This window comes from Corapipo altera, unplaced genomic scaffold (genome assembly GCF_003945725.1).
Source record: "Corapipo altera isolate COAL_440 unplaced genomic scaffold, ASM394572v1 2, whole genome shotgun sequence".
Classification (NCBI taxonomy): Eukaryota; Metazoa; Chordata; class Aves; order Passeriformes; family Pipridae; genus Corapipo; species Corapipo altera.
In genome coordinates, this window is record NW_020884890.1 from 12,588,293 (window position 1) to 12,608,117 (window position 19,825).

General features: G+C 42.1%; 1 protein-coding gene across 3 annotated transcripts; it reads left to right on the forward strand.

Moving 5' to 3' along the window:
* The first annotated feature begins 1,040 nt into the window (after window positions 1-1,040).
* On the forward strand, window positions 1,041-19,792 carry SLC35A1 (solute carrier family 35 member A1). Of its 3 annotated transcripts, none has more exons than XM_027644803.1 (8): window positions 1,041-1,172; window positions 4,254-4,431; window positions 10,061-10,220; window positions 10,587-10,739; window positions 12,092-12,158; window positions 16,253-16,429; window positions 16,822-16,956; window positions 18,867-19,792. In XM_027644803.1, the coding sequence occupies exons 1-8, from the start codon at window positions 1,082-1,084 to the stop codon at window positions 18,995-18,997; spliced, it is 1,092 nt and encodes a 363-aa protein (XP_027500604.1). In that variant the 5' UTR covers window positions 1,041-1,081; the 3' UTR covers window positions 18,998-19,792. The 3 variants fall into 3 exon arrangements, with proteins under 3 accessions (XP_027500604.1, XP_027500606.1, XP_027500607.1); XM_027644805.1 differs by lacking the exon at window positions 1,041-1,172 and adding an exon at window positions 1,419-1,652; XM_027644806.1 differs by lacking the exon at window positions 1,041-1,172 and adding an exon at window positions 1,695-1,715.
* Window positions 19,793-19,825: the final 33 nt, after the last annotated feature.

Consider the following 19,825-nt stretch of genomic DNA (forward strand, 5'->3'; position numbering starts at 1 on the left):
GTGGTGCAGTGTGGTTTCCTGGTCATTGTTACACAAACCTGTGACAATGAAGCTTGAAGATTCAAGCTGCTGAGTGATTTTTCTGGGGTATTGTGCAGGACAGCATTCTCTTTTTTTTTTTTTTTTACTGTTTCCAAGGTATCTGGCTTCGCTTTTAAAAGTTATACAACTGGGACAAATCCACAAAGCATTATTTAAAAAAACCAAAGGAGCAGGAAGGGAGCACTAAGAAAGAACTTGGCTAAATGGTTTTTCACTAGGTGATTTTATCTTTTGGGAAAATAAACTAATCAGTAGCAGCCAGATGTGCTGCTCTTCCATGTTTTTAAATTATGAGCTGGCACCAATGAATCGATTTATTAATAAAAATTTGAATGCAATTATCAGCTGCAGCTTAAAAAAAAAAAAAAAAAGAAAGAAAGAAAGAAAAATACCCTACTGCTGTTTTATTAAACACTTCCTGTTGCTGTGATCTCTCTATATTTTTACCATCATTCACTTTGAGGCTTTTAAGTTACAGTTTTTACCAACAAACTGGCATTTCAGTTTTATTATTTCAGTTATACAGGCTGCCCAGGGAGGTGGTGGAGTTTCCCTCTCTGGAGACATTCAAACCCCCACATGGATGTGTTCCTGTGTCACCTGCTCCAGGTGACCCTTCCTTTGGAGGGGGATTGGACTGGATGATCTCCAGAGGTCCCTTCCAACCCTAACGATTCTGTGATTTCAAGAATCCATAAATATATTTTATTTAATAGAAAACCGATGAGTGAAAAATTCCGTTTATCCTACTTTGTTCTTTTCCATTGGGGAAATTTTACTGCAGCGTTGTAAAATACTGGGGAATACAACTGTAACCCACATCGCAGTTCTGGCGCTGCAGAAACGTGCCGGTACCGAGGAGCTTACTCCTGGCAATGAGAAACAAGTGTGTGAGATTCCTGGGTGTTTACTGCCAATAAAACAGTTCCGAAAGAGGCCGGGTGGAGCAGGATTGTACCCAGGATATCCAGGCGGGAGGCAGCCGACTCGATGGTGCGGCGCGGGCGGCGGGGCGCTCTGGGCGGCCGCTCCGCTCTCTATGGTGCGATGGGAGGAGCGGCGGGGCACGGCGGGCGGCTCCGGCCCGGCGGTCCTGGCGCCTTCGGCGAGCACCATGTCGCCTCCGAAAGGTGAGGGCGGCGGCGCGGGGCACCCGGCGGGTTCCGCGGCTCCCAGAGGGCGGCAGGGCCGGAGAACGGGGACAATTCCCACCCCCTGGCAAGAGGAAGCGCGACCCGCGCGCCGACGGCTCCCCCCTGCCTCCCCCGCGCCAGAGGGAGTGGAACTGTCCTCCCCGCTGCGGGCTGCGGCGCCGGGCGCCACCACCACGGGCTCGGGGGGGAGGAAGGAAAGGGCTGCGCGGGGTCGCGCCGGGGAGGGGCTCTCCCCGCCTGCCTTCCCGGCCCCCCGCTCTCCTCCCGCTGCCCAGCCGCTTCTCTCCGCACTGTGGGGCCGCTGCTTCCCGGCGTGTGGGCCGCCGGTGCTCCCGGTTCGGGGCTCTCCGGGGCGCCTCCGCCTTCAGGATCAGCGGTAGCCGCGTCTCCCCCGCCGCCGGTTCCGGCTTCGGGAGGGTCCGAACGTGGCGCAGCATGTTTGGGGCTTATCCCGAGGTGCAGGTGGTCAGTGCGCAGGGACATCCCCTGCTCCTACCCTGCGGGCACCGCCGGATCGAGGTGTCTCTTGGGCTATGCTTAGGCTGGACATTAGGAGGAATTTCTTCACAGAAAGGGTGATTAGACATTGGAATGGTTGCCCAGGGAGGTGGTGGAATCACTGTCTCTGGAGGTGTTTAAGGAGAGACTGGATGTGGCGCTTAGTGACATGGTCTAGTTGACATGATGGTATTAGGTCACAAGTTGGACTTGATGATCTCAGAGGTCTTTTCCAACCCAGTTGATCCTGTGATTCTCTGTGATTCTGTGTGCAATGAGGCCAGAGCGCCGGTGGTCCCAAAGCCGGAACCCTCAAGCAAACCAGGAGAGCTTAAATCCATCAGGAAGGCAACGCCTGCCCCTCTGCTGGCTTCCCCCATGGAGAGCCTTGCACAGGGCTCTCCAGCTCTTGAGGCCGGGAAGGGTGAGGAGCAGGAGGGATCCCTGCAGTGTATGCCAGGCATCCACCGTCCCAGCTGCCCAGGCAGAGTTGTGCTCCCTGTGCCAGGCTTGGCCTTGGGTGCATCCCAAGAGCCCTGGTGGAGCCGTTAGATGAGTTGTGGAGATGTGTGGGAGGCCCACGCTTATACCCTGAGGCTTTTGGCCTGTCTGGTCCCTTTTGCTGGAAATCATTTCATCTGAGTGGGATCTACAGGGAAAGAAACAACAGCTTCTTTCAGCTCTTTCAGCTCTTCCTTTCTTTAGGCTGGTATAAATTCAGATTTGTCAGGAGAAGATATAGGTGCCCCAAAGGTGCTTTCCTTCTCCTCCCTGCGCTGCACTGGTACTGATGCAGACACGTGAGCCAGGCTGGAGAAATGTCAAAGCTGAAAACTAGCTGCAGATACCTTTTCGTATAATGCTAGAACTATCCAGTCTAGATGCTAGATTCACGATGTCCAAATTATACATTTGGTTTACCTAAGTTTGCAAACCATTGCCAAATTGGGACATTTATTTATTTTTTTAAATAGTAGTTAATATAGGCAGGGATTAAATTCAGTTTTAGTTCATGTGTCAAAACACAGTTAATATGATTTCTGTAAACACTAAAACATCATTAGAAAATACGTTTTTGTAAAACTAGACTGGGTTAGTTGTATTTCCTGGTTGTTATGCCCTTGGATTCCCACTGCCCCTCCCCACAATCCAAATGTAATTTAAAAACTGGATTACAGCTTGTAAGTCTCTTCTAAGCATTGTTAGTCCAAAAATTAATTGGCTCTACCTTTTAAAAGTGGTTATTGACATGGGTAAGATTTTTATCTATGAGGAAGTAGCTAATTTAAATGATTGCAGCAGCAGCAGGTATTAACTGTACCTTGCAGAAATGTTACACAATTGAAGACATTGCTGGCTTGAAAGAAACATCAACCAAAACACTGGTTGCACTGGATTCAGCAACTCATTGCCATATTAAATGAACAAAGTTATTACAAATCTTCTTATCTTGTAGCTCATTCCCTGTTCTGCAGAGGAGCATAAACTTACAGCAATTAAAGTAAGTTTTTTTAGGATGTTTGGAAAACAACAGATATTGGCCCAAAAGGTGCTGCTGAATGACCAACATCCACAGGACAGATGCCAAACATAACAAAGAATAATCTACCAGTTTGAAAGATAGTTTTGTAGAAACCACACATTTGCTGATGTGTTGTGGTCGTGCTTCTGTGCAGAGAAGTCCGTTTGAAGTCGTGGTTCAGATGCAGGATTAGCCATTCTCTGATGTGGGACTGAACTGGCATAGCCTGGCTGTATCTACCCAATGGAACTCTCAGGCCTCAGAGGAGTCTCATATGAAAAACTGCTGTGTGCCAGTAGACCTAGGACAGACTAACTCCCAAATTTTGCAGGATAGTTGTTGGCTGAGGGCAAAACAGTTACAAGAATTGCTACTGTTGTAGGAGTATAGCAGTGGGGAAGGCAGAGGGGATAATGCAGATGATACATAGTCCTTATGTGGTTTAGTTTACTCAAGTAACCATAACCTTAGTGTTTTCCACAGTGAGTTTTTCAAGAAAGCCCTTTGTGTAAAGTCCCATCACCATTCTGAGCAAAACTCTTCCTTTACTAACTTAGGTGGAAAATAGGGCTGAAGGAAATGCTGCCTTAATTGTTAAGATTTGCTAGACTGATTCCCTTCTTTGCTGATACTGAACTTTTCCTCTCTCTTTGCTTTTGCTTATCTGCCAGTTCTCTGTCAGACATCAGTATATTACATGGAGAGGATCAGCTGCCATTTCAGAACGAGCTCCTACTGTCAGCTAAAGAGCAGGAAAGCACAGAAAGACTTTTTGATTACTATTAGATAGATATTAATGTATGATTAATTTTTCTAGAAGGGAAGAGAGCACCTTATTTTCAAACACTTGGAATTCCTATACAAGCTTCTTTGAGAAGGCTTTAAAATTTAACTAAAACTTTTTAATGGGAAGTGTTTCCCAACATTGTAATTATTGTATGCTGCCAAAGTATGTGTTTGTTACAGCCCTCCCCCCGTTTCAGTTCTTAAATTAAAATGAGGGCCATGCTGAGCTGTCATCTCTTGTTTTCTTTCAGAAAATGTCAGCTTACTGTTCAAGCTGTACTGCCTCACAGTGATGACCCTGGTGGCTGCCACGTACACGGTCGCACTGCGGTACACGAGGACAGTGGAGACAGAACTCTACTTTTCAACGACGGCTGTGTGCATCACTGAAGTTATCAAGTTGTTCTTGAGTGTGGGCATCTTGGCTAAGTAAGTGTGGGAATGCTAATCAGTACTTTGGAAACAGATCCTTGCTTCTAGCCTCAGCTTCTCAGGTACTAAAGTGCAGATACAGCTGAGAATGTGGCTGGATAATCACTGCTGTGGACGGGTAATTTCAGAATGGGTTAGTGACCTCCTCAACTGAAACTGCTTTGCAAACAGCACAATATTCAGGTGTGTCCTTTCTGCATATTTTCTATTTTTGTATGCTTTGGAATCGGTTCAAAACGTCAGCATGAATTATCCACAATCTTTTGGGTCTTTAAAATGTTGGTGTAGATGAAAGTTGGACTGTGAGCCATTGTCTGTTGAGTTACATAAAATTTTAAAGTTCCTACTCATAAATTTTCCCAAACAATGTTATGGACAGATATTTTGCTGTCTCTATTTATCTGGCGAACCAGTGCTGAAAGCCTATGGGCAGAAAATATTAGTTTCTGTAATCCCAGACTGCTGCCAAGAACTAGAACCTTAGTCCACGCGTAAGCATCTGAAGTAGAGAGGCCATCAGTCTGCTGTGTTTTCTCTCTGCTTCCCTGTGCTACATCCTTCCTAGGAAGACTCTTTATATTCTGGACTGGTCCAAAAGCCCGGTTCTTGCCATTGTGGTAGAATTTGTTCTTTTAGCGTCTCTGCCTGTTTTGTTGTGGCTTTTGGTACATCAGGAGTCTGGCTGTTATATGCTAGAGGAACATGAAATCACATGATGTACTTCAGATCTTCATCAGATATTTTCAACTTAATATCCAAATGGCATTTTATTTGCTTTAGTGGTGAGACAATATCTGAATTTGGTAAGGCAGCTGTGGCAAACTGTCTTTTGTTTAACCTTTCGTTAAATGGAAGGTGTTAGAAAAGGCAAGTGTAAGCAGTGGCAAATTTCTATTTTTATGCACCCTGGGCTTCTCACTCTGTCAGCACAAAATGCTGGCAGAAGCATCTCCGCTGACACGTGGTTGTGCTGTGGTTCTCACTGTTGTGACCAGTGTGGATCCCACCTGCTCTCTGGAGACTATAGCAGCCTGTCTTTCCCAATGGTGAGGGACCTGTGGGTGGCATTTGGTAGCCTCACCTGTGTGTATAATTTGTCAAATCTTGTGTACTTGGCCCCCAGGCTATTTATAGTATAGCAGAGAGGCCTAGTTCAGCAATGTAAGCTATCCCTTTTGTTAAGGGTTTGTACGAAGTCTTTTTGCTTGAAATAATTAAAATCAAAATTACTTTTAACTCAGAAAGAAGTCTGTTTTGTTTATGTTTTTAGAACAGCCTTGCAGAGCCAAAAATCCATGTAGCCCATCATTCTCCCTTTGGAAGCAGTCAGCAGATGATGCTTAGAACAGAAGTGTAGACAATAGGGAGGCACAGGCTGAGCTTTCCTTAACTGGTGGCAGAAGCTTATGGAGTGCCCATCCTGGATGCTATGTGCACTGTGGCTGTAGTACCAACAATCCTGTGCTCTGTGTGATTGTCCAGTTTATTTTTGAAATGCTAGTCCCTCCTGTATCTGTGAAGTGACTTTTGCAATTTAATTACATGCTATATGAAAAAGTACTTTTTAATAAACACCTTATCTAGCAGTTTCACTGGACTCTGTTGTCTTGTGTTGACAGATATCATGAATAATCTTTCCTCCTTCATTTAGCTTTTCATATCTCTACAGATCTGTGTTTTCATCACTCATTTATTTTCTGACCCAGGAGTCTTAGTTTTATTTTACTGTGATCATCCTAGTACCCATCCCTACAGCATTTCCAGTATAGTTACATCCCTTTTGAAACAGAATCCAGAGCATGCTTGTATTCAGGATGTGAACATGCCGTGGCATTAGGCAGAGGGGTGAAGGTGCTTTCACTCTTGGCCTTGGTTCTTTTCTTGAGGATTTGTAGCATTCTGCTGATTTCACTCAACACAGCTAAACCTTGAGCTGGCATCAGCAGAGAGCTACTCTCATAATTTTTACAGGTGCCCATAGCTAGCTTAGAGATGGTTCTATATTTAGGGTTGTCATTTCCTATGGTTCTTTCTTATTTATTGACAACCGAGCTTTATTTACCAATTAAAATGGGAAGATTCACTGAGTTGTTCAGAGGTTATAATATCTATTCTGATCTGGTCAGTAGTGGGGTTTTTCTTTCCCTAGTTGAGATGGAGATGGGCACCAGCAGACACTGTTCATCAGGCCATGTTCACCTCTTCCCAGTAGGATGTCCTGCATGCTGGTGGGTCCAGATGCTCTTCTTTGCTGTCCAGGTAACTGAGCTGTTTCTCAGATGGCAAAGGATCTGGTGATTTTTGCTTAGTGTAGTGAGGGACTCTTTGGCAACTACTGAAAGTTTCCTTTTGGATATCACACATAATTATTACTAGCAAACTTTGCCAATTTCCTGGTAACCTAGTTTTTAGACCACTTATGAATATGCTGAACAGCACCAATTCCAGCATAGTTTCCTTCTATGTCTCCTTTACAGCTTCCTTCAGTTTTAAATCCTAACCAATTTGTCTCACCCAAGGCAAGGTGCCTTTGTAGTGTAATAACCTGTCAGAAGAGTCATCTGTTTTTTCTGTACAGCAGGATACATTTGGGTGGGTACCTGTTCTTTCTGAAACCACCAGCATTGATAACTGCAGTATGCAGGATACTGGAGTACAACTCTTGCACTGTTCTGCAGAATTTGTTTTCTTACACATTATTACATGATGCCTTCACTGTATTTACTTTTAAGGTATATCCCAGAAGGCACATTGAATGGATGAATGCCAAAAGATTGTCTTTCAAAAGAGAAATTTGTGATAGTTTAGGCTGTGTTAGTTGTTAACTCAACTGTACTCTCAATTTATTGTACTTACAGTCCTGCTCACCATCAGGTAATAACACTTTCTACATTCTTATCTGGTACATAATTGCTTAGCAATGGATGAAGAAACGTAGAGCTGATTTGCAAAGTCTAATTTTAACTTCACCTTTTCTAACAAATGCATGTTTCTGTTGCAGAACAGATTGTTATTAGTATCTCTCACCTATTCATACCCATGAATTGGCTTTAGGTACGGGGTAATGAATTTATGAAAGGGGGAGTGGCTTTAAACTGAAAGAGGGTAGGTTTAGATTAGATATTAGGAAAAAATTCTTTACTGTGGGGGTGGTGAGGCTCTGAAACAGGTTGCCCAGAGATGTGGTGGGCATCTAGAAGTGTTCAAGGCCAGGTTGGATAGGGCTCTGAGCAACCTGGTCTAGTGAAAGGAGTCCCTGCCCATGGCAGAGGGATTGGAACTAGATGATCTTTTACGGTCCTTTTTTTTCCAACCTGAACCATTCTACAAAGAAAATTGACTATATTTTTAAATTCAAATCTAGACCAACTTCAAGAATGCTGAATTCAAACTAGATAATTTTTTATTTTCATATCTGATATTGCAGTGTACCTCTCTGGGCACCTTATTTTGCATTATCAGCTGTACATGGAGACTTATTTTGAATTCTTTTTTGATCGAGTAGATTTAAATCTATATCTGCACGATCTTTGTACTGAATTCAACTTACAGTTGGAGATTCTTGATAAGTGCATGCTTCAGAAAGCACATCCACTGCACAGATGAGCTATTAGATAGCTTTCTCAAAAACTAAAGTGAAGATGGTGGTTATTAGACATGTGTTATTCTTTAGTGCTGAAATTTGATGCTAAAAGTGTAAGGAGGCACAAACTACTATTGCTGCTGTGATTTGACTTTAAATGTGTGATCAGCTAATTCACTGAACATGGTCTGGAACAAAAGCAGGTATAGTTTAAATATAATTGTATTTTTTGACAGCCTACCTCAGTATCAATGAATAGAAGAAGCTATTATGGTGTGGTATTTTTTGACTTCTTACTTTCATGGAGTAGAACTGTGTCTGTGCTAATTATATTTTATTTATAGCTAGACATTTGAGATAGAAGCACTTCAGTCCACCTGTACTTGGGTATTGCCAGGTTTTCTTATACATCTTATCTCTCATTTATAATAATATAATATATTAAATTTAATGAGGAATAAGTAAACAAAAAAAATTTGCCTATAATATCAATGGCTCATAACATTTTATGCAGTTCTGTATCTACTGCAGGTAACCGTGGTGAGCTGTAGCATGAGCTCTCCCCCTTGTATTGCAAACTTTGCTTGAAGTGTCCATAGATTTGTCATGGAAGTCTCTGGCCAGACATGTCTTGGCTTCTATGTGTGCTCTCTGTTATGGCAAAATGACAAAAAGAATCCCTTGCAGCTTCCTGTATAAAGACTGCTCACCCTGTACAGGGGGAAAAAAAAGAAAGAAAAGGAGGTATAGGTGCAGGTATATGCTTGTTGTGAGGCAGGGAAGAAGGCGAGGAAGGAGAGAGACTTCGATGGAATGATAGTGAGAGGTAAAGTCTAAAAATCTTTGGAGAGGAAAAGTTTGAGAACCTGGAGCACAGTGTCAGGGGTTGGTCAGGAAAGGAAAATATGCCAAAACAAGGTGGTTAATGAAAGAATCTGGAGCATAGAGGGATTGCTAATTTTGTTAACTGCTCATAAGAGTTTGGGACAGATAGATGATGTACATTTGTGGAAAAAGAAGCTGGGATATGGTTGAAGTATGGGGAATTGGGCTTCTGGAGTGCTAAGGAGGTTGTGAGCTATTTGTTCATATCTGTGTGCAATAGAAGCACAAGGAGAGTTAAATTTAAGAGCAGTACAGGTTGCAAGTTGAGAGGCCTGTGTGAGGACAGGAGTGATTTTGGATGTTGGTATTTGTTAGTGGCCAAGCAAGAGAAGATTGGAAAGGGGGGCCATGGGACTTGCAGAGAACTGGGGAGAGGACTGGAGCAGCAGTGACAAGTAAGGACAAGTAAGCAGCAAATGCCAGATTGATGTACAAATGATAAGGGAGAACTAGGAATGCAGAGGTCTGATGTAAAAACCTTGGAAGCAAACACAAATGGGGACAGGAGCAAGAAGCAATATATTCTTTCCCATTGCCTGCTCTTTCACACACTGTAGTTACCTGAAGGAGATATGTGAAATGCAAGGCCACAGTGCCACCACATGCCCCACCAGACCTCTTCACGTGTGTGCTGGTGCTGGTCCAGCATCTCCCACAGCACATGGGAGAAGAGGAACCCATGGCTGCCTGAGGAATGAGAGGTGTTTCCAGCAGAGCACTGTAGAATGGTACAATCCTTTTTGGCTGTACTGTGAGGCCCAGTTTAAAGGGGATCTGGAAAATCATGGACATTTGACATCACACACAATGTAGCCAATTGAAAAGGGGAGATAAGAACAATATCCTTCTGTTCCACTGCCTATATTGACCCACTGCCTTTAGTAACTTACTGTTACAGTATTCATTGTGGTTGTTTACTTTATAACACATTAATGGATCTAACTTCTGATTCCAGAATGTCTTCCTCACCCTCAGGGTTTTCTACTTGTTGAGAACCTCACTGTTTTTTTGCCAGTTAGTATTTTTTTAATGAGGAGAAGGTACAACTGATTGTTGAGAACACGTTTTCAGCCTTCCCACTGGATTCATTGATTTGATTTCTGTTTTAAAATACCAGTTTAAGAGAGCCCTCTGTTATGCTAATATTATATTTTGCAGAGAAACTGGAAGTCTGGCAAGGTTAATAACATCTTTAAAAGAAAATGTATTTGGAAGTCCCACAGAATTGCTAAAATTAAGTGTTCCATCTTTGGTGTATGCTCTTCAAAACAATATGGCGTTTGTGGCTCTTAGCAACTTGGATGCAGCAGTCTACCAGGTAATACACATTTCTGTCAGTAACTGATCTGTAAATACATTTCTCTTTACTGGTTCATGAGGCACATGTGCCTGGCACACAGTATTCTCTTTAGCCTCACTGTTAAAAGCCAAACCATGCTTTGTTATATTCAGAGAATGCACTCTGCTGTAGAGCTCTGGTTTCCTGAGCTAACCGCTCGCTGCTAGAGTCATTTCAAATTCACTTTGTTGTAATTGGTAAAACTGGCACAAAACCCCAAGGATCTGTAGGAATTCAATGAATATAAAAATTGGTCACTCTTTAGTTAAATTTTCTATTTTATTTTCTTGTTTTGGAGGATTTTATAAAACCACATCCTCTACACTACGTTCCTGTCTTCTTTAGGTGACGTACCAGTTGAAGATCCCTTGTACAGCTTTATGTACAGTCCTGATGCTGAACCGTACCCTCAGTAAGTTGCAGTGGTTCTCTGTGTTCATGCTGTGCGGTGGTGTTACCCTTGTTCAGTGGAAACCTGCTCAGGCTACAAAAGTACAGGTAAGAGTTTGTATTTTGCCTCATCAGATGGAGATTAAACTTCATCTGTACCTTGTATTTCACTTTTCAGCAGCTGGGATGAAAGTAGAGTTTTTTGCATTCCACACAGCGGTATCTGTTTCCTATTTCAAGCCACTTCAGGTACAACATATCCACTAGTTTGATCACTGGCTTTCACATTTATGGTGTGCCAGTTCAGGCAAGCTTGTGGTATTGCTCGGGTCTCACTTGTTGGAAAGGCAACTGATTGCTGCAATTAGTATTAATTACCACAGTCATCATAATCAGTCTAATGCACCATCCTAGGAGTGTCTGAGTAATAGATTGTTTCCAGCAGTTGGCCCTGGTAACTTTGTAATTGTTGGAGCACAGAACTTGGAATCAAAGCACTGGGCGGAATTAGGAGAGAAACTCCAGTGCTGTGTGGGTATGTCATTTAAACACACCCTTCAGAGACACTGACCTAATCCCATTCTGGGAAGAAACAAGTGTTTCCTGTTTCTTTGGTATTAGTGGGAAAGGCAGGTCGTGCTGCTGGGATTATTGGTCACAGCTGAGTAGAGGGTGCCTCTGAGCACTGCAAGAGTACCCACATAAAATGAAATGCCACACAGCTGCACCAAGGTCCTCTGAAGGACAGCCCTCGATAAGCAAGTACATCTTATACTACAGTGAAATGCTAATAGTTTTGCTGTACCTAACAACGTAGCTCTGTGTCCTGGTTTTGGCTGGGATACAGTTAATTTTCTTCCTAGCAGCTGGTTCAATGCTGTGTTTTGGATTTAGTATGAGAATCATGCTGGTAGCACACTGATGTTCCAGTTGTGTCTAAGTAGTTCTTACCCAAAGTCAAGGACATTTCAGTGTCTCCTGCTCTGCCAGTGAGCAGGGACACAAGAAGCCATGAAGGAGCGTGGCCAGGACAGCCGACCTGAACTGCCCAAAGGGCTATTCCATACCATGGAGTATCATGCCCAGTATATAAACTGAAGGACTTGTCCAGTAGGGGCCAATTGCTGCTTGGGATGGCCTGGGGATCGGTCAGGAGGTGATGAGTAATTGTCTTGTGCACCACTTGATTTCCTTGGGTTTTATCTCTCTCTCTCATTTTGTTGCTATTAGAATTATAACTATATTTTATTTTTATATAATTATTAAACTGTTCTTATATCAACCCACAATGTTTACCTTTGGTTTTCAATTCTCCTCCCTACCATGATGGTTTGAGGGAATTAGTGAGTGGCTACAGGGTGCTTTTTTGCTGGCTGGAGCTAAACCATGGCACCCTGGAATTGATTATTGTAAATTACCAAAGTGTTGTATCCTTTTTAAAATAATGGTTGATGTTGCAGGTGGAGCAGAATCCATGGCTAGGGTTCGGAGCGATTGCTGTGGCTGTATTGTGTTCGGGATTTGCAGGTATAGTGTTATTTCTGTACCTGGGTTACATCAAAAGGACTGGAGAACTCACAAGGTTCAAAACAGAACATTCCATGTTCGTTAACTGTCTTTGTGGATTAGTTTATCCTCTCTGCCCATAATTATCTTCTGCTTGCAGTAATTGTGACAGATTCATGACATGATTATTCTCGGTGGCAAGCAAATGACTGAGAACATGTACTATTGGTTTTAGATGATACAACTGAGAAGGCTGGTTTGCAAGTGAAAGTGTCTTTCAAATGCTTAGAATAACACTGTAGGGAACATCCATAATGACTCTGTACAATTAATTGATGTTTGCTTTACAAACACACAAAATACTTGCATTTTTTTTACAGGAGGAACTGAGCTCCTCACTCAGTTCTTGCACCAGCTCAGCCTCAAAATAAACTTTGCCATAGTCCTGTAGGTGGTAAATCTAACTGAGATGCAGAGGGAGCATGAGTAAGGCAGAGAGGTAGATGAGTAGGAGGAAGCCTGGATAAACTCCATGAAGGATTTTGGTTTTCTTTATTTTTGTTTTGTTCTACAACCAGCGTTTCCCCTCAGGGTAGCTTTTTCTCTGGCTTCTGGAAAAAGATACCAGAACTTGAGAACAAGTGAGCTGGTGCTCAGAAACAAGGAAATGCAAACTACTACTTAATTTGACATTTGACTCACAGGGGCATATTTCACTGGCTGTAAACTGGATCCTCCCCTCTCCCTCTGTAAGAAAGCAAGGTACTATTACCCACCTCTAGTACTGTAAAATCCTGCAAGAATAATCTTGTGCTGTGCATAAATGCTCATTACTCGTGGAAAACATTCTGGTTGGCAGAAGGAGTAGAGAGTCATTTTTGTTTGCTGTCTTTTCACTGAAACGGGTACTTTGAAGCAGAAATACTAAATAAAACTGTGTAAAGCTCAATCAACTTTTCCTGGGAAGTTATAAATTTCCTCATTTAAATAGATGCTTCCAAGCCACAAGACAATACAGCACTCACAGTGGAGCCTTCAGAGTCTCCCAAAGCTCTCCCGCTTTCTCCGATAACACAGGTCAACAACTGTGCTTCTAGAGGTCTGCAAATTCAGAGCATTGAAAGGCTGATGCAGGCAGCTTGAGACACTCAGGGCTTTCTTCTGCAAAGGGATTGCAGCCTGTGTGTTTCCTTGCTGACAGCTGAAGCTCAGGGGCAGCTGGGAGGGACAGTGTATTTCATCCGCAGAGCTCCCTGTGCCCTTGGGGCTTTATATGTTGAAAACCTAAATCCTATTCAAATTCTTTTCCTCTTCTTCCTTCCCACGCTCACATGAAGCTGTTCTTTTGGCATTAGGCCTTCAGTTTTTGGCCTGGCCATGTTAAGTGTGTTTTATTATTCCAGTGAAATCAAAAAAAGTTGTGTGGTTTTGTCCCTCAGAGATGGAAGAGAAGTTTTTCCTTCAAATTGTTGATCTTGTGGTAATTTCCAAGTATCAGGGCCCCCAACAATGCTTATAACAGCATTGGACAGATATTTAATGGCAAATCCTTTGTGACTTAAAACAGTACTGAAGAGTTAATTTCTCCTAAACAGCCCCCATTCTTTTCTTCATCTTGCCTAGTGGAGTGAATTTTATGTATATTCAGAAATCTGAAAGCATAGTTTATTCATTTGCTTACTGTTTTCTTAGTTTAGAAATTTTACAAGTATGGTTCATACTCAAGCCAAATTTCTGTTACATTGATTATACCTGATTGTGCTCTATGGGTCTTCTCAGAGTGGCAGAAATCTCAGGATAATTATTGTGTGTTTTATTAAGGACTGCAGTTATTAACAATACTAGTTTGTTGTTTCAAAAATTTATATTCTTATGAGATAATATCATATTTTCTTGGGATTTTTATTGTTTGAACCCCTGAAATATAGATCTGCTCTCTAATTTATTCACCATAAATATTCACTATACTGTATTAAATTATAAATTGCATTTTTCATTAATAAAATCGAATAGCAAGACTTGAAGCTAACTTGGGAGTTTCAGGGTGAGTGTATGCCTAGGGCTTCTAACTCATAAGTCTTTGTGCCACCTTTGTTTGTTCCATATTCTTGTCTCATATTGTATGAAGGATCCTGGGTGACATTGATAGCAGTAAATGTTTAGTCAGCAGGGCTCTCACCAAAAAGGTCATGGAACTGGCTGAGAAGATCTGAGTCCTGTGAACTGCTCTGTCTGTTCTCCAGTGTGGAGGAAATTCCAGAGATTTGCAGAGCTCTGGTGTGTGAACAGTGGTTAAAAAAGCAGGTAGTGATGGCCTTGTCAAATGTCAGCCTCTTAGTCTGACACAGTGGAATAATGAAAAAGTGAGGAATTTCAATAATGCAAAACAGAAAAATAATGGTATCATCAGCCTGGTATCATGAAGTAGAGCTTTATATTAAAATGAATTCCACTTCCTCAAAACCACTTTGTAGTTTCAACTAGCAGAAGGCCTCGGTTTTGATTTGCTCTTGTAGACCCCTGAAGCTGTGGTTTCAGAACAACGCTGCCAAGTGCTCTGCAAGCACAAGGCTTCTGAGGAATTTTCAGTTTCGGCACCGAGGTAATATAGTCAGTCCATCGTCCCCCCCCATCCCCCCCGTTTTAGTTTTTTCCTGCTTGTAATGAATGAGTGATTTAGGTTGTTTGCTCAAAGAATCACTGGCAACGATGTCAGTAAAAGCAGGTTTAACAGAAAAGTAAAAGCGCGACAAATTTTGTTGGCAAGGCTCACTCTACTGCTTACTAGGTGGTTAAAGCACACAGAGAAAAACTGGACTAAAATCAATCAATCTGAAACTAAAATCAAGCTAAAATTATCTACATGGAGACTGGGGATGGGAAAAAGGGAAAGAAGGGAAAGTGTAAGGATAAAAAGGAATGAGGGACACCCTCCTGTTGGGTCACAAGGTTCAAAGTGTACCCCTTGCCAAACTTAGCCCCAGATTTAACCAATGGTTTAGACCTAAAGGTTTTAACTGCACTTACACTTTATGGCCTAATTTAAACGATTTAACAACAGATTCTATAGAGTTAACTATAAGCACAACAGTAACTCACTTATAGGCCCAACTTGCTTACAAATCTGAAGTACTTGAGCGTCTAAGAGAGCAACATTCATAGTACATTTACTATAGGATATTCACACTCATAGAGACCTAAAGGAGTTTGTACAAGGTATTCACCTGTGAAAAAACTTCCCTCTGGTTCAGTGAAGTACTCACTTTGGATGCCTTTGCATCTTCTCAGCAGGCGAAGGGTTGAACCTCGAGGAGTGGGGGTATCAGCCCAGGATCCATTGTTGGCATTCGGCGATGGTCCTCCCAGTATGGCAAACTTGGGAGTTTTGTAGCTCTGATAGGTGTCCTGCTCAGAGGGAGATTGCTGTGCTCTAAAATTGCTCCAAGTTTCCAAGGCTGTTCATTAAAAAACAGGAGCTTGTTAGACAGCACTAGTTCCTGGGAACAGACAGTGTTTCTGATAAACTCAAGAGGAGCTCAGCTCAGGTGCTGTTCATCAAGGCCGAGGCCTAACAAGCATTTCTGAGATCATAGTGCAGCCCTGGCATGGGGGACGGGGAGTGTTTTACCACCACACTGCAAAGCATCTCAGTGGAGAGGAAAAAAGTTCTCCATCTTACTGAAATACATAGATATTTTATCCCATTATTATTATTATTTTATCTCATTATTAAAATAATGAGTGCCAAGGTGAAATGCTTTTTTCTGGTATAGAATTGTGCAGAAGAAACTGCTGGCAAGAAGCCTGGCACATCAAACAGAAATGAGTAGTGGCCTCAATGGTCCATAAGGTTCATTGTTACATCTGTAAAGAGAAACAGATTCTATTTTTCATGTTACATACCCATTATAATGATCCTGTTGTAGAAGACAGATTTTAGCAGGATGTGTTGGGTCCTCAGCACTGGGAACTTCTGTGAAACTCATCAGTCTGTAGGACAAGTTGATTCCAGTAGTCTTGTCTGGTTTTAAAATGTACTAAAGCACAAATAATTAAGGATGACACTTGGTCTCACTGAAATGTTTTTGCTTTTTGTTTGGTTTTTTTTTTTTCAGGAGTTTATTTTGAGAAGGTCTTAAAGAGTTCAGATACTTCCTTATGGGTGAGGAACATTCAGCTGTACTTATCTGGGATTGTAGTGACTTTAGTCGGTGTGTACATGTCAGACGGAGCCCAAGTTATGGAGAAAGGGTTTTTCTATGGCTATACATACTACGTCTGGTTTGTCATCTGTAAGTATCTTGTGGTTTTAGAATCTTGATACATTGTTTTTCTTTTTTAACAATGATATAACCGATTACAGGAAGCTACAAATTCAGTCTGACACCGTCTCCTGTGTTTTGAGGGATTTTATTTAAAAGTATAATTTTCTTGGAAATTATTCACTTAGCTGAAAATTGTGCTGAAACAGCAGTCTAAATAACTGATTAGCCGTAGATCATCTTTAAATGAGAGTTATGTCTGATTTACTGGATGCCATGTAGACATCCCATTCCACTGCATTAAATCACCAGTTAGGAGAATGTAGCCCAAACAAAAAGAGCACACTGGTGGAGTAAAATGCATAATGTCAAGAGTGACCTACTGCATCTGTACTAATAGTAACACATTATCTGCTTCCCAGTTCTTGCCAGCGTAGGTGGCATCTACACTTCGGTCGTGGTTAAGTACACAGATAACATTATGAAAGGCTTTTCTGCAGCAGCAGCCATTGTTCTCTCTACTGTGGCATCAGTCATCCTCTTTGGCCTCCAGATAAGTAAGTGCTTTTTTGCCTTTGACTCGACAGCATGTGCATGTTTCCTGCCCGCCCAACCCCCTGTGCACAGTTCATACCAAAGCCAGTGTTTTTGCCTCCTCTCAGTTGTTCTGGTTTTAACTTCCAAGTCTTCTCCAGAACACCTCTACACTAATGCACCATCATCCCTGTTCTGTTTGCACAGGATGCCTGATGATCCTATACTTCCAAAGGCATTCATGGTTTATTCTTTCAGAGGCAGCTGCAATTGCAAACAGAAAGTTTCTTTCTAGTTTAAAGAGCTTTATTGATGCATCACTTTGTGATGCAGTTTAATGTGTGATATAGCTGTTTACCTCGGACTGCTGTTGCTAAGTTATCATTTCTTGTTGGGTTTAGTACAGCCACTGCCAAATCAGTTCCTCAGCTCTTTCTTCAAGTGCTTTACACATCCCTGTTAAGTTACACCCACTACTGTGTTAGCTTTTACCTTCCCCATTTGCTGTGGACACCACCATATGAGAGCAAGTTGAGCAGCAGCTGGAGTCGTGACTGATGTGGTGAATTTTTTGTGAGAGGAAACAGCAGATTGCTCTGGGCTGTTCTGCAACTACAAAGGATTTTCTCCCCGATCAAGCCTTTGTCTGGTACTGTGCCCAGTATCTCCCACTCAGTCCTTCACTGTTTAGTTGTGGGTATTGCTTACTTTTCTACCTTAATGCAAAGATGGCGTAGCAACATGGTGGAAAAACTAGCTTTCTGATGTAGAATTAGTGAGACAAAACTTAAGGAAAGCTTGAATAAGGAGGAAACCATTAGTGTTTGGCTGAAAAAGAGCACCATAAAGCAAGGGATGGAAAAAAAACCCCACCTCGTTTTAAAAGCTCACTTGGGCAGAGCATTTTCTTGATGGTTGACACCAATCAAACCTGGACTAGTGACCTTCCTGTGAAAGTCTCATTAAAGTGTTTTTTAACCCCATCTAACTCACAGAATTACAGAATATGCTGAGTTGGAAGGGACTCAAAAGCATCATCAAGTCCTAGCCCTGCACAGGACCATCCCCAAGAGTCACACCATGTGCCTGAGAGCATTGCCCAAACGCCTCTTGAACTCTGTCAGGCTTGGTGCTGTGACCACTTCCCTGAGGAGCCTGTTCCAGTGCCCAACCACCCTCTGGGTGAAGAACCTCTTTCTAGTATCCAACTCAAACCTCCTCTGACACAACTTCAGGCTGTTCCCTTGGGTCCTGTCACTGGTCACCACAGAGAAGAGATCGGTGTCTACTCCTTTTCTTCCCCTTATGAGGAAGTTGTAGACTGCAATGAGGTCTCCCCTCAATCTCCTCCAGGCTTAACAGACCAAGTGACCTCAGCCACTTCTCATACAGCTTCCCCTCAAGGCCCTTCACCATCTTCATTACCCTCCTTTGGACACTCCCCAATAGCTTAATATCTTTCTTATATTGTGGTGCCCAAAACTGCACACAATATTCAAGGTGAGGCCTCACCAGTGCAGAGCAGAGCGGGACAGTCACCTTCCTTCACCGGTTGGTGATGCTTTGCCTGATGTGGAGAGGCAAATAAGATGTGTTATCACAGGCTACTTTATCACATCCACTGGGGTTTTTTTTATCACTAAGTTTATTGTAACAGAAGCCTGTCCAGGTGGCACTTGGAACTGCAGGAGATGCTTCACTCTTGTTTTTATGACCATCACTATGTTCTTGCTGATATGAGACTAATTGGAATGGTGTGGGGATTATAAACACTCAAAGAGTTCCCAGTGACAGAGGATAAAGCTAGATGCTGTGTATTAATAGCCTGTTGTTCTGTTTAGAGTAACTTTAATACTGTCATTCAGATATCGTCATAACTTACATAACTTGCTTATATGAATGTGTTTATTTAAACTATTTTGTCTCCTTTCAGCTGTTACCTTCTCCCTGGGTGCTCTCCTGGTGTGTATTTCTATTTACCTCCATGGATTACCTCGACAAGACACCACAAAAATCCAGACCTCAGAGATTAAGAGCTCAAAAGAGAGACTTGCTACTGTGTGACATTGTCCATAAAAATGGACAAAAGAAAAAACAGACTTTAAAAAAAACTTGACTTTTTTTAAAAATTAGCCTTAAGCTAGTCATGAAATGGTTTAAGTGGGACAGACTAAAAGCAGAAGTTATATGTGGAGTTTCCAGTGGTTAATACTGAGGCTACACTGCATCTGAGGAGTTGCCTGAGTTTTTTATGGAAGGTATTCTTCATTCACATCGACAATGAAGAGTCTCATTTACAAGGAAAACTCAATGAAGGAGCTCAATTGTATATAATGTTTATAATGGAGGCAAATTGGTTCTTTGTGCATTTGATAAACTGTCTTGCCCTTCGAGGGCAGTAATGCCTGAAAGCTTCATAAAAAAAAAAACTATTAAAAAGAGCAATTACTGCCAGCATTTTCTCTTAAAATACTTGGCAACTGTAGTTTGATTAATGACAGGAAAAGTTTTTCTTCTAGGTGATAGGTACGAGACAACACAACTCTACTGGGAATAACCATGCTCTGAGCATCACTTACCTAGGAGTGATTAGAGGTAGCACATGCTGTATAGTTTATAAAGTCAGGGCGAAAGACAAGTGTTTCTCTGAAGTTGTGGATTTCCTTTCACTTTTCAAATGTTTTTTATACCTGCTGTAGCTGGTAGAGGAATCTTCTATGTGTTGTACAGGGGAAAGTTTGCACGTATTCCTGTATTTTTGGCTTAAGTATGAATGAGTCAAAAGATTTTTGTCAGTACATTTTCTCTCTAAACATTTCTTTGCACACAGTGATGCTTGAAAAGAGTTCCTGTAATGCATGTTAGGCTTTGAGTTAATTTATTATTGCCAAC